This window comes from Ceratosolen solmsi, unplaced genomic scaffold (assembly GCF_000503995.2).
Source record: "Ceratosolen solmsi marchali unplaced genomic scaffold, CerSol_1.0 scaffold3, whole genome shotgun sequence".
Lineage (NCBI taxonomy): Eukaryota > Metazoa > Arthropoda > Insecta > Hymenoptera > Agaonidae > Ceratosolen > Ceratosolen solmsi.
The window spans coordinates 1,280,004-1,296,274 of record NW_011948428.1 but is presented as its reverse complement, the minus strand read 5'-3'; the positions used below and the strand labels follow the sequence as shown (position 1 = coordinate 1,296,274).

At 26.6% G+C, this 16,271-nt stretch overlaps 1 protein-coding gene across 1 annotated transcript in view; it reads left to right on the top strand.

Moving 5' to 3' along the window:
- plx (PTB_TBC1D1_like and TBC domain-containing protein plx) overlaps window positions 1-16,271 on the top strand; it is a 62,451-nt gene that overhangs the window by 11,204 nt on the left and 34,976 nt on the right. Inside the window, exon 2 of the mRNA XM_011501324.1 lies at window positions 2,366-2,575. Within this exon, the coding sequence (XP_011499626.1) occupies window positions 2,366-2,575 (210 nt within the window). The remainder of the gene's footprint in view (window positions 1-2,365; window positions 2,576-16,271) is intronic.

Genomic DNA, 16,271 nt, shown 5'->3' with positions numbered 1-16,271 from the left:
CAAAAATCATGTGATATCTGAAGTCTTTAAATAAAGCATAAATATATTAATTTACGCACAAGATATTTATTTTAAGAATTTAAAAAGAAAAAACTATTAAGACTAAAATTAATATATCATTTAATATTGCATAAGTATAAAAAAAAAATCACGTGATTTTAAATATTTTTTAGATTAAATTAATGATGGAATATGATATATAAGTTTTCGAATATACAAAATTCCATTATGTGTAACAATTATGATAAAAACAGAATAAAAAAAAATGTATTTCACGATTTGTAAAATGTATACTGACATATATATATAAGAAAAAATTACATTACAAGGTTAATATAAGTATGATTTAATTGAAAAATTAGTTAAGAAACTAAGTATTCGTGTAGATATTAGTAAAAAATGAGTAATGCCGCTATATCGATAACTTAATAGTTTTTTATGTGAGTTATAAATTATAAATTTTATTCCAATAAGAACGCATGAAGGATAAACGTATTGAAATTTTATGAAAAATATTATTTTATTTTAGGAAACCGATCGTTCTTGATTTTGGAATTTTGAATTATTTAAGCATACATTTACACTAATTATATTAATAATGCCATGATTTTAAATTAATTTTATTATATATGTATATATAACTTTCATAATATGATTGAAACAATATATTTATACGTTTCATGTAACTATAAAATGAGAACATTCTAAAATTGAAACATTTTTAAACATAATTCAGTATATTCGAAAATGAAATTAAGATTTATCGTCAATTTACGAAATTTTATCATATTAATGCTAAAATTACTTTAACGCAATGTTATTTACAAAAATTCATTACCTCTTACAACAGTATAATTTCACGTGTGATATATTATTCTTATCTCATCTAATAAGGAATTTCACAAGATGCGAGTAAAACTGTCATATAAAAAAAAATATATATATATAAAAGTTTATTTATCTAAAATTTATTTATTTTATCGATGAAATAACGATATTAATATCAATTATAATGCAATTTTCTATTCAAAGGCGATTTCTATTTCCTAATAATTTTTAAATATTGGATGTATTAAGATAAGATTATTTGAATATATTATAAATCAGACTTCAATTGAATAATTCTCTTTAATTATCGTGAACAGAATTAGCTACGACGGCTCTAATATCCTCAAATTTACCTTTGACAAAATTTACATTTTGTCAAATTATTGCCTGATCAAGCACATTCTGACAAAAAATTACCCACCCCAGTCTGTCACATACAAACTTTGTATGTCATTAAGAAGGAAGGGCTTCTCCATAATTGTATGGTATTTCGGTCGAAGTTTGTCAAGTAGTTACAATCAACTTAAATCTTCAACTTAACTAAAACCCGTTCAGCTTGGTGGATCGCGATGCAACGTTTCGTTTGCCTAAATATCCTTGAGGTGACTTTATTCTTCGAAAATATAATGGAGGTAGAAAAGATTTACGCTCGTCAGTTCAGTTTTACACGTTTATTTCTTCTTCAGATGACGACATATTGCACTGTCCTTTCAACTTCCCATCTCCCCATCATTTCTCAATAAATCTATATTTCATCACTATAGAACAGTAATTTTCTACTTGCCTATGTCTTATTGACTCTACAATGTACTGGCAGAGTAAATCCCCGAGGAAATACCAAAAGTTCCAAAGTGGTTATCACTCCCCGGATACAGGCATGTCTAGCAAGAATGGTTGCATATATCCTGGGCGCATAGGGGTTAAATGACATCGAGTACAAGCTATTGCGCCCAGTGCTCTACCAACGGACATTTAGAGCAACTACACTACATTCTGCCCTTATCTCCACGTGTTTTTCGTGCTACGCAAAGTGTCACCGACATATGTGAAGAATTCTGCGATCCACGATCGATGCGAGACGATAATCTCATGACAATATGTAAAGAAAAACCGTGCATACCCGGTCTTGATAAAACTTACATTTATCGCTTCAATCAAGCAGCTGTATGGAAATCCATATACAAAACAATTGCCGATACCCATGAGAATGTATAAAATATTCTTTCCTCTATTTTTTCATAAAAATATTATAATTTTTTACAAAATCATAATTATTAATAGTATCGATGCGTGTAAAATCATCGTTTTTGCAAAATTTTAATATCAAATAGCTACATAATAGTATAATAACTACATAATAACTACATAATAGCAAAATCACTTGGTTCGCTTTTACAAAATAACCTTACCACTTACCCTCCCCAAACATGTAAATCTCGATGTTTTGCCCTTAATCTTGAAAAAACATTTATTTCGAGTCACTTAATGCCAACTCCTTATCGAATGGAATCAATTAATCCACAATGGCACATTACAGGTGAATCTACTTGTAGCATCCGGTTTTATTTCGGCATACGTGACGAACAAGGAGAAACCATTACTCAAGCACTCTTTGAGAAGTACCCTTAAGCCTCAAATAGCACCGCCGAGCTCACAGGACTCTAAGGGCGGAACTTTCCTCTACATGATCAAAGGAGACGAAGGCCTCTACGACTATCATCTGTTCAAGGCCAAGGACGCCGAAGCGGTGAGTTTCGGACTTCTTTATATGTCCATCACGCCTACACCTTTTATTCACCAAGCCTCATCGAGTATTCATTTTATTTTTTCCTTTTAGTTAGGCTGTTTAGAGACTGATTTTATTGGAGATTTAACGATAAAAATTTAACGTGACTTACATACATTTACCTTTTGCTTCATTTATTTCATAATTTATATAGAAGCTTATTGTTTATAAGTTAACGAGAAGAATTATCTTTATTTCAAAATGAAACATTTGAAACAAATAATATTATTTTAAATTAACCTCGTGTTATCACGTATGTTGACTAGCAAGATTAATTTATCTATTGATGACTGATTAACGATAAAAAATATTTAAAATATTTGCAATTCAAAGTGAAATTATAATTTTCTAAGAGATATATTGGAATTTTAATATTTATCCATCACTATTTGCAATAATATTACTATTTTTACTCAATACATATAAAGAAATTTCTCGGGTTGATATAAATAAATGCGTCACAAGCAACTACATGATCAGTAAGATAGAATTACATAACCAGTTTTATCCACATCAGAAAAAATTCGATTCCATCATATGATTTCTTATGCCTAATTATTTCTCTTTATTTTCATATTAAATTGCAAATTTCACATTATTTTATCTTCAATAATCATTTTACATCTGAATACATTTAGTAAATTACTACTTTCGTAACATCATATGTGTTTTCCTTGTTTAATTAAAAATTTATTTAAAATGTATGAATAAAATACGATTAAGTGCGATAATATTATATGTGATTCTTAATTAAATATTAATTGCGATTAATAAATTATCCGATACTGCGTATGATATATTCTATGAATATGTGATTATTAATAAAATATTATTATTACAGTAGAGTTTAAATTTCGTTCATTACTATATGTATTTATTATAATCGCATGGGTATATACTTTAATGGGTTAAAATAAAAAGATATGAATAAACATATAGAGAGCTAAAGTATACAGTTGACTGCAAAGCCAAAAAAGGTATCTTTTAATGTATAATTAAGTCATGTTTGTATTATTTCGCTTAAAAGAAATAGAATATTGTAAAATTATTCACATATGCTTTTTAGTTTATCAATCTGCTCACTGTATTGCGTTATGCGATGGGTACATCACAAGTCTTTAAAATGATTGTCGGTCGCATTGACTGAACATATTGGCTTCGTTCTTGACACATTCTTCGCACTATATGGACATGTATTTATTTATATACTCTATACGTATAAATTTGAGGGGCGAAACTGAAAATAGAAATGCATAAAGCTTGAACGCACAAAGTGCGCGTGAAATTGTCTTCGTCGGTATGATTTTCTTTCTAGTGTATTTTGTTTCGCAATGCTATATGAAACTATTTTTTCAATATAGAGAAGCGTATAAATTTCAGGTTTTAGAGTTTTATTTTTTCGTAACAAGGTACTTGGAAAGATATAATAGTGCAAAATTTTCACAATCGGCTTTAAATAATAAAAATTTTGAAAATAGATTTTTATGCACATTTTATTGCGTGTAAATTAATTATCAAATTTCATTATTTAAATTCTCCTCATAATTAAGCCTTAATTTATATTTTCAATAGATATTGTGTATTTTACATTGTCTTAATAAATTCATACTTACCTCTCATTACGAATAAGTAAGAATTATTCATTGAAATTGAAATGTTCAATACAGAAGGATTATTTTGTTATTTTCAACTATTAAATAAATAAATTTAAAGAGAAAATTTAATTGCACTGTCTATTAAAATAAAATAATTTATGGTATTATCGTAATTAGATCGAATATTGGATAAAACAATTATTGTAACAGACAATTGTTCATAACATACTGTTCGTAGTTTCAAATCTGAATCTATACTTTCTGATTTGTTTTTCAGTTTACATTGATTCCTATTATATCCGATACATTTTCCAATCTTAATAACAACAGTAAAACAAATAGTATAGGAATTTTTTAAAATATATGGACGTTATAAATTTGAAAAATCAATGAACTATTATTAGCATAATTGTTAGCAATAAATAATTATGTTAAAGTAAAAAGTTTTTAAATGTTGCAATTTTCATATAGTTTTAAATAACTCATTGGAAAATATTATTATCTAACGATAACAGTGAACCAATATAAAACAAATTTTTAATTAATTGAAAAATTTGAAAAACAGAAATTTCTATATTTCATTCGATTAATTTTTCATTAATTTAATTTAAATTTTTATCAGAATATAACTGTTAAGTATTAGAATTTTTATTAGTAATTATTTAATTTTAACTTACATAGATAAGAAAAACTCACGCTAAATAATTAATGTTAGAATCCAACTTTTTTTGAAAGTTTTTTATTACTTAAATTAATTGCATATAATCTGAGTATTAATATTTTTTAGTAATTAGTATGGATATAACAGATGAAATAGTAAAGTAAACTATCATCATATAAATAAGCGCTAAATATAATTCTAATTACGGTAGACTTAATATTTTTCTAATTTAAAGGAAACAGGAAAATAGTAAACTTGATTTTAATTAATCTAAGATACAACGTACGATCAAGTATTTAATATTAATGATTGGTAAATTGAATCCAGAATGATTCATAAAACATACAAAATCATAATAATATGTATTATTCTTACAATAGTTAAGAAAAAAAAACAAACAAATAAATAATAGGATTTATTCTTAATAACATTTTTGTATTTACAAAGCATTATATATAAAAAAAAAGCATTGATTAAAATTGAAAGAAGCATTGTTTAATTTTTTTTAATTTAAAAGTAAGGAAGTCTCGAAGAGTTAAGTGTGCAATTTTTTTAAATTATAGTTTTCTCGAAATATAATCTAATCAAGAAGAACAAATAAAACTAAGAAGTTTCAAATAAATGCAAATATCATTAAGCCTAATTGTTTAATAATTGTTAAATAAATATTCGTGTAATTCAAATAAGTTTTTGATATCTTAGTCAATGCCAACCAGATATTCTATAACTCTTACTTCGTTCTCAAACGATAAATATAAAGTTCAATGTTTGAATCAAGGAAACACGAATAAATAAAAGATTTCACTTTCAGAGAACCTTGGCCTGCGTAAAATCTTTAAGGCTACGCGCGTCATTAGAAGCTAGGTGCAACATTTTCTGTTACTGTTGAACTTTGCGTTCAGAGAGTATGGGTATGCCTGCGCGTATGTATGAGCGCGCGTGTGCGTGTGACGGAGACTACATGGGGAGCTTCAATCATGCTATGATAAACACATAAACGGCGTATGCCATCCCCAAAATTTACACTCTTTGGGCAATTTGCCCGCTGGTTAGTCTCTACGAACTATAATAATTCAGTTTCACGGGCTTGGAGCCACTTTCTGTCTCGTAAACTTTCCCCCGATTCGTGTACGCCTGCCTTTTACTTGGAGCCCATCAGCAAATTAGTCAATCCGGTAAACAAGGGTGCGGTGCCATTCCTTTCCTATTTAACTCGCGTGTGGATTATGTCTACCAATATATTTATACATATTACGTGTATAAAAGTTTTTTTTCCTTTTTTTATCTTTATAAGTTGTCGTTACCGACGGCTGCGTGTACCTCGTGCTTTGTTGATCTGTACGAGTAAAATTTCCTATTGTCTTACGAAATTTACTTGTCACTTGAATTTCTTGCGCCTATTGATGAAGCGATCAAATTCAATTCTTGTTTTAAGATTATCTGTATAATGTATGCGTAATACAATGTCACTAATACCTGCTTTAATATTCTATATTATTATTTACATGTACTGCTATCAAAGTAAATTTTATTTTTAAAATACTTATTATTAATGAAAATAGAATATTTGTTTTAATGGGATTAATAACTGGATTCGATGAAGTTGCAGTAATTTTATAGAAGTTGTAGACAAATACGACAGCTAAATATTATATATATATATATATATACATATTATAACAAATTATTATTGATAATGAAAATATAAATAATTTTAATAGCCTCTATTTTACAATTATTTTAATAAAGTTGAATGTATTCGCCATTACAAATGTAAAATTAATTATATGGGAAGGCGGATCATAATCATTATTTGCGGAGGAAATAATTCACGTGTGCTTTTCTACGGAATTAGATTTCACTAGATCACAGATATCTACAATTAGAAGAGAAAAAAAAGTAGTACAAATAATTAAAGGAAATAGAATTATAATATTATAAACTATATTGTGATTCATGGTAACGAGGATAAAAGGAATAATAAGATATGAATAATGTCGAACGAGTTGGCGACAGTAAGAGGAGGGATAATTCTTTAAATCTGAAATTATACGTAGTGCAATTGTATTCGTATACATAATAATGTTGATGTATGAAATTATGTTTAGATATACCATTAATTAAAAACATTATTTCTTTATAGTATCTCAATTAAGGTCATTTAATTAAAATTTTTTATCGTATAAACTATGCCATCTTCTAATTTATCATTGTTATTTCTAAATGCATTTAAAAAATTAATACAATTATCTAATTATAATAAATATAGAAGCATTCTTGCAGCATTCTTTTTGCATTTCATTGCAGACATTTTTTGAAAACTTTATTCTACTTATGTCTTAATAAATAGAATAATCACAAATATCTTTTAATTATAAATATTTCATACAGACTACATATTCTAGATTTTCTAGATAACAAATTTCTTAAATATTCTCAAGTACTTTAGGAATTTGTATATGATTATACATAAATGAGGTTAAGCTAGTTTTGTATTCAATAAACCTTATTGAATCTTTTATATTTATTTTACAATTTAACATATTATTATATATATATATATATATATATATATATATATATATATAATTATTATAACAGATTAAATTGAACATATTAGTCCATCATATTTACTTTGTATTAATTCTTACAAAATTTATCATAATAATTATACATATTTATATAAAGCATGGTTTACAGCTTCATATCTACGTTTATCAATTTTATATTATAATATTGATAGTAATAAAATCTAAGTCTTTTTTTTTCTTATATTCACTTCAATATATATATATATATATATATATATATATATATATATAATATCTCGATTTTTTATACATATATTAAGTAACTATTATTATACCGAATGAAATACTTAAAGGTATTTAAGTTGCATTGAATGTAAATCAGGTCATAAAAAAGGACGACCAGATCACTTATATTGTTATGACTAACCGATAAATTTAATTTAATCCAGTATTAAGATTATTTTTAAGAACAATTTTAATATAATATTAAACAATATATTTGAAATTGAACATTTAACTATTTTACTTTGCAATATTTCAATTAGATATCAATCTAATTGAAGGATAAAGTATTCAGAATTTATGTTTGCGTACGGTTCATGAATTTTTAATTACGTTATTGCTATATGTTTATACTTACAGAGTAACAATTTACAGTTACTGTAATTTTAATATTTTTATAATTCTATTACAATTGTATTAAAAAAACTTTTAAGAATTTATAAAAATTAATAATATTGCTTTTATAATTAACTTATTGGATGCATTTTTTAAAAATTATAATCAATGTATGCAGGTCAGTATCGAAAGAAAATTTTTATTAAAAACCCTCACTGTAATATAAACTGCTCATTATTTGTCATTATTATAATACTTTTTTTTGCCAATTATATATATATTTACTATGGACTCATCATTATTTTAATAAATATTTTTAAAATGGAGTGTGCATATTTGCAAATTACAGATAGTGCAATCGAGACGGAATTTAAATTGATGAACCTTTAAATAAATTCATACACCTATAAAAATTAACAGGTATAATATACTTATCTCTAAAATCAATAAGACACTTATACTCTCTTTAATTTGTATTTATAATTACGCGAACATTATTAATTAACGTAAGATGCTTTCGGATTACTTGTAAATGTCGTTATCGAAAGACGCCAGGTTGAACGAATGGAGCTTTGAAATGAATTTTTTTTCCTTTTATTTCAATAGGCAACTCAATGACAATTTGTAAAAATAAATAGTTCACGATCCAAGTAATATCTAGCTTTCTTTTGATCGAATTGATCGAAATCATATTATTTCAGTTTGACGATTCAATAAAATTAAATTCCAGGATCACAGTGTGCGTACAAAATATTAAATTAAAGTACATAGAACGTGTCTTCCTTATGGGCAAGAAAAACCGCATTCTCCTTGGTGAAACGAACACTATAAAGTCTTCAAAGAAAAGAAAAAAAAAGAAAATTACCATCTAAGATGTATTTAGTTAAGCCTGCACCCCCCTCTCCTCATCATTCTCCCAGAACAGCCAATTAAATTGCCGTTACGTCGCCTAAAGTGCGTAACGTGCTGACTTAACATAATGTACCACCCACCCACCCACCCCATCACCCCACCCGTTCTAGTCATACGCGTGCGCACACACACGTACACACACACACACACACACACACACACACTGTTCTGGATGCTATTATTAAAAGACGGCTTCTTCAGTTTCGGGAGGCGGCATGGCGTCAGAGCCACGGATCGTCCGTTCGCGAAACTTAACCGAGTGGCGCTGCGCGTGCATTTTTGGGGGCCGGCGATGATGCAGCGTGGAAAGGCAGCGCAGATGCGGTTAGTCCGAGGGTACTCGCGTAAGGTGTGCTCGATCGATCGATCGATCGTATCGACGTTGTTTCCCGGTAAGCGTGGCGCCCGCGGGTTATTGGAATTTCTCGTGCCGGGTGCCGAAACGCTGACACCTTGACCGGGGCATTGTTTTTTCAGTGCGCGTGAGTATTTTACATAGTGGCGATTATAAATAATGCTCGAGCTGACTTCTTAGACCTTAGGTGGGGGCACGTCGAGAAGCGAGTCTCGGCTTTGTGATGGTGAATCTTTCATTTTGCGCGATACGGACAGTGTCCTTCTGAAATAACCTATTGCCGTCGAGCGGTCAGCGTTGTTGTCGCGATCGGTAGGATTATGTGGCAGTGAAGCAATGTTATGGCATTGCGATTCTTTGAAAAATCAAATTTGAATATTTAAGTTAATTCCTCATCCCAAGTATTGTTGTGGAATTTTTTATTTTTATTTAAATGTTAGCAATTAACGGACTACAATGTATCATTGCTTTCATTGGTATAATTATATGGTTATGTGTGTGAGCATCCAATTGGTTTCTTGAAATTAGCAGTACTTTGTTGTTAATATCTAATGGTATTATCTAAAACTATTTATGTAAATTTAAAAATTCGTGGAATGTGCTTTATATTGGAAAATTTTATTCGTGCTACTAGCGTTACTTATCATAAATATTTGTACAGCGTGAAGGCAAAATAAAAAATAAAAAATTGAATAAATTATATGAGTGTCGGATATATAAACGATTTTCTTTCACGATTTTATCACCCAATAATAGTGCCGCTTTTTTCGATTTAACGACATAGTAGGGTTGGCCAATGAGATGTTTAAGAGTGGTGTGTTACACAAATGATAGCCTTAAGGAAATGCCTATCGGTAATAAGATGAAATTGTCCTAATGCCGAATGTAGGGCACCTCGAACCTGCGCGATAGCGAAGAAAAAAAAGAGAGTAAGGAATTAAACGTAATAAAGGAATAAAAATATATACACTGATTTGTGGCTGACCGATGGATAGACAAGTGAACCACGTAGTTAGCAGAAGTCGTTAAACTTGTACCTTTCGCTGATCGCGAGGTAAGTTCATTTAAAATGGCTTTTCATCCTGAAATATTTCATTTTTATTTTTATTTTTGGCATTGACTTGCCGTTTGATTCAACTTTATACGAAGCCGCGAAAGCTACTTCAAAACAATTAAGATAATCATGGGGAATCTTATTAAATTCGCTTTATAATCGTTAGAAAGAATGTTATTACTAATTATTACTTTATCTAGTTTTTAACTATTTTCATTGTTATTAATATATAAATCGGTACTGCACATTTAATTTATTAAATATTTGATAGAAAGCTTATTACACCAAAGATTGGGAAACTCTCGAATAAAATAAACGTAAAATTAAATATTTTTGAAAATTAGCAAATTAAAGTAGTTTTTATTATAAATATATATCAAGAAATAATAGTGTTTAACAACATTAGAATATCTTTGAAAATTAGAATGTAAAGATTTGTACAATCTTAAGTAAGTATCAATGGCGTAATAATCAAATGCATGTTTTTGCAAGATGGCACGTTTCGCAGTGGAAAAATGTAAAAAGATATTGTGTAACTAAGGAAAAAAATAATTACTCAATTGTGGAGAAAAATCTTGGAATATCAGAACGATTTGAGAGTTTTTTTCCTTTGGTCTAGACAAAATTAGTGAGAAACAAATTGCTCGTTAGTCAAATGCACTACAGCCGACTGGTCGTGAATCTTCCTTCGAAAACATTTTGAAGTTACACAGGTTTTAAAATTTTAATTGGAAATTAAACATAATGTAAATTATGTTATATTAATAATGAAGTGCCTAAGGCAAAAGGATTATTTGACTAGAATAAAATATATAATTTTAAATTCTCCTTATTACATTATTTTTCGTTTATATAATTTTTATGAAAATCAATATATTTATATATTCGTGTTTAATTAATGAAATTTCATCATTAAGCAGTAAGTAATAATATTGGTGAAAATTTCGAAAATATTGTCAATAAAATATTTTAATGAATGTTGGAAAGTTAAATATGAGGTTAATAACGTGTTCCTAAAATCATGTGCCTTTAACATTTTAATTAATTCTTATCTTTAGATCGAAATAGACGAATTTGTTTAATACTATTTAAAATATTTTTTATATTTACCTCTCAAATTATAACTTAAATATTGAAAATACAGTAGGAATTTCAAATTTCTTTATTCTTATCAACAATTTTATCGCATTTATTTACTTTAAAAGCCAAGTAAATTTTTATCCAGTTAAAGCTACGTCTCATTTTAACGTTACAAAATATTTAAATCGTACACCGTTTCTTTTATAAATTATCATTTCAAATTATAATTAACATTATAATTATAATGCATAATGAAATACAAATACAAATACATATTACAAAAATTTAGAAAATACATTTTAAAATGTATGCAATCAATAACGTCAAAATAAAACGTTAAAATTACGTTAAAAAAACGTTAATAATATTATTATTTTTTAATAAGCTTTATACAGTATATGTTTTAGTACAATATAAATAATAATTATCTTCATTGTGATGACAACAGCGATTTAACTGAATATCTGTTGAGGGCACGTTTGTTTCCGTTAGGAAAGTGGAAAGAAATTATTAGAAACTGTATATAATGCGTTTGAATGCGTGTGGTGCTAATTCATGATATTTTGCAGCTGCGATTGAAGAATTCTGAACTCGTGCGTTGCTACAGCGAAAAAGCTTATTCCTTTGCCAAATGTGACTAATCATGCGTATTAATGCCATCTTAATTAATCTAATAAAGTTACATAACAATTTCACATTAATTCTCTTTTTTATGTTCATCTTTATGTTTTATTTATATATCAAAAGTACAATGTTATTAAATGAATAATAAACATATATATTTACTTATTATTTCGAAGATTTTTATAAATATTTATATACTATTGTAGGTAAGTTTTTGACTCGTATAATAATTAAATGTATTTATTGTCTTATTAATAGCAAATGTGTTTGACATTTCAGTGTAAAATATTTTTTTAAAAATTGCTTATAGCTTTGAATAATGTAACGCTCATATTGTTGAGACTTCTTTACACGCTAATACTTGAATCAAATATTAGAGTAATTATTTATATAACTGTAAGGTCATTTAGTTTAAACATCTAAATATCAATATTTCAAAATCATATTATAAATTCCATAATCATTTACGAACTGGATAATTTAAACGATTATACGTTTGGTATCATTTAAACGATGTTGTTTAAAAATTTTAATACATAAACCTATTTTAGATGAATTTAATATGATGGTAAGAAGTTTCTATAAATTTTCTTACTTAATTTGTCTGCTATAGGAATGGTAACGACTGTTGTCATTAAACATCAGTTATAGGAAGTAAAATACGATACTAACAAAGTAAACATATGGCTTTAAGCTATAAATAAAACCTAGAAATTATCTCTAATGAAAGCTTATTAATTTTTAAAAAGAATTTTCTATGAACACTAAAGCATATATATATATATATATATGGATTTTGGAAATAATATAAAATAAACTGTTTAACTAAATAGTGCCGATGTCAATTATTTAGTCATTATATAATTCATGTCATTATGGCATGTTTATAAAAATATTAACTTAATAATTTTAAACATCTTGCCAGTTGAATCAACAAATTTCAATGAATTGAATACTACGCAAGTTGGATGAGCAATTATTATAGATAATTACATGCTTATATTTCCATTGTTAATACTGTCATTATTTCTAGGACTTGATGTTAACATTATACAATATTAAAGAATTATCATTATTGATTAATTATTTAATACCCCATACGTAGCTGTGCTTCTCTGAATTTGCTTGTAGTTTTATATATTTAGCATTAATTAGTTCTGTTTTAAAGAAACTTATTCTCTAATTATTCTCAAAAGTGGATTCGTTAAAATATTTTATTTTAATAGTAAAGTTTATTTAAATTAATCTAAAATGAAAAAAAAAATACTTCGAAAGAAAATGTTAATAAAGAATATTCAAAATATATGTAGCATTTATTTGTTTGAGATTTCCATTATCAGTTCTTTATTTTACAAAATTTAACGAGTAAAGTTCGATACATGAAATAATTACCTTATCAAATCATATTTATTCATATAATTTCGACCTCTATTACGTTAATAATACAAAATAATCATTTCGCCGAAATTAATCTAGTCTTTATTTAATCAAAAATATTTCCAAACTTATAAATTATTCGCTTATTACTGTACTATACTTAGAATTATAGGATCGACAGTTTCAATATTAAACTCATAAATCGACTTTCATTACCATTTGCTAAGATTATCAAAACTCCATAAATTTGCAATCTGGCCTTTTAATCAGATCAAACATCAATCATTCACAGTTGTTATTTTATCTGATATAAATTTGGGACAGAATATATTGGTTTATTGTCTTTTTTTCATACATTTATCGTGACTATAACAATTCGCATTATGTTTTGCCAGTTACTGTATATTATTATATTACAAATATCAATGATATTATGCTGAACCTCTAATATTAAAAAACGTTTAAAAAATTATCATTATTGATTTATTTATCTACTTTATTTATTTACTTTATTTTAATTAAATTCTCTCTCTCTCTCTCTCTCTCTCTCTCTCTCTCTCTCCTCCACCACCACCTCCCTCTCTATCTCTGTGAAAAAACAAAACAAGTCAGCACTAAACGAGTAGAAATTTATATGTATTTCCAGGATTATTCTTCCAGTAAACAACAAATATTCATTAATTACCAATACTAAACGTCATTATGACGGATCAGAATATAAGAAAACGTCGTTATGCAGGTTGCAATATTGCGTAACAGTGTTTTTGTCTCAGAATACCCCGGCTGACCTCCTTTGCATGAGAACGTGAGAAATTTCATGTGTAAGAGACGAATGGTTATTAAGTACTTCCTGCACTATATGTATGCACGCTAATTTTTTTGCGTCATTCTGACATTTATATATATATATATGCACATGTATGTCATGTAGCTTCTGCGACAAAATATTTCAAAGAAACATGTGTAAAGTCTGAGATGGGCAGAATTTTTTCGTTTAATGTCAGAATTAGGATCGTATTAGTACAATATAAAGAATAATTGCAATTTAGAAATTATGAACATTTTTTTTAACAAAAAACTAAAAATACGCTTATTAAATATATCAATAAAAAATTTATAAATATAAAAAGTCAGCTCAAAGTTAAATTACCAACGAAATAAATATGTTAATTGTGTATGAGATTAAATATTACGGTTTAGTTACATTTATCAATAATTTATGTTCTCATTTATGTTCGTAATATCAATCTATATATTGTAAATATTTTATTTACCTTTACATTTTATCTGCTCAATTTTTCTCCACACATTTTAATTCTTCATAATACTCATTGATGTATTCTATTCGGAATCAAATGCTCTCTTATTGAGTCAAAACCTCCAATCTTATTGAGATTTATTTCAATCCATTCATTATGTTATGTTATGTTATAAAAATATTTTATTTTCTTATTTTTTATTTCATAACTATTCATTATGCACAGTAAATTAATTTTATCCAAATACAGCAGTCAAGTATTTACTTGGCTAAAATTTTTATTTTTCTATTATTGAAATACAATATATAGAAATAATACATTAAAAATATGGACTTAATTTTCTAAAAAATCAATTGATTAAAAAACTAATTTTCAGTATTAAATAATAATCATGCAAAGTTATAAAATAATTTATATATTCGTTTATAAATGAATTTTCAGCTGTTGTGACGATGATGCAAATACTAATGTAACGTCAATCATTATTCGTGAGCAATAAAGCCAATAATAATGTTGAAAATATAAAATATGTATATATTTATGTAAGGAATAAATATATAAAGTACATTATAATAAATTAATAGTAAAATTAAAATTGTTAATAAATTCCACCTATATATTTCACTTTTATAACGCTGGAGATGTCATTATGTCATTTCTCTTGATAATGCATTGGGAGAATATTTTTCATTGAAAAATAAATTAATCGGCTTCATAATTGTGCTATAATTTTTATAAATATTTTGAATTTCATTCTTATTATTCCTTATAATATTTTCAATGTCTACGCTTCTCATATAAACATAATTCGGAATAATAAATACATCATAGTAATAGAAATAATTGGTGATAAGAAACATTAGTTTATTTTCTTCTTCTTTAGTTTTCTTCTTATTTAGAGATAATGAATTAGCATATCTGAAATAATATTACTAGGTAATGCATTTTATTCATTTAATTTTTGTAACGTTCTTCAAATTACCGACCATTCAAATAATTCGAAGAATTCATTTTATAAATTGATTTTGTTTTACTTTATTACATAGTAGAAAATACGAAGCATCAAATATAAAAACAAGCCACTTGAGATTTATTTTATTTATCTTTGAATTTATTGAATCGTATAGATGATATTTTTTTAATAATAAATATTTTAATAATTTATTTGAATTCCTGATATCCTAAATGTAACTTCTGTTTAAAATAAAAAAAAAACAATGACGAACTGTAATAATAACTGTCGCTGTAATTATATTTATTATAATGTTATTCTATTATATATTATAATTATATATTATAATGTTATTACGAACTTCTTCTTACTGATTATTAACATTATTAAATCTGTTTGTGACTTTATCAATATCTAATGGGCTTATTATATTAAAAAGTGTGTAATATTCACATAATTAAAGCACATTTAATTTAATTTAATTTAAATGTTTGTATAACTAATATAATTGTTTTATAACTAATTTTGATTGACTTGACCGTTGCAAGCTGAAGCCTATTGTAATGATGTCAACTTGGAAATTGAAATTCTTTGAGTTCTTGTTTTTCATCTAAAAAGCTGTGAAAAGCAATGACGTAT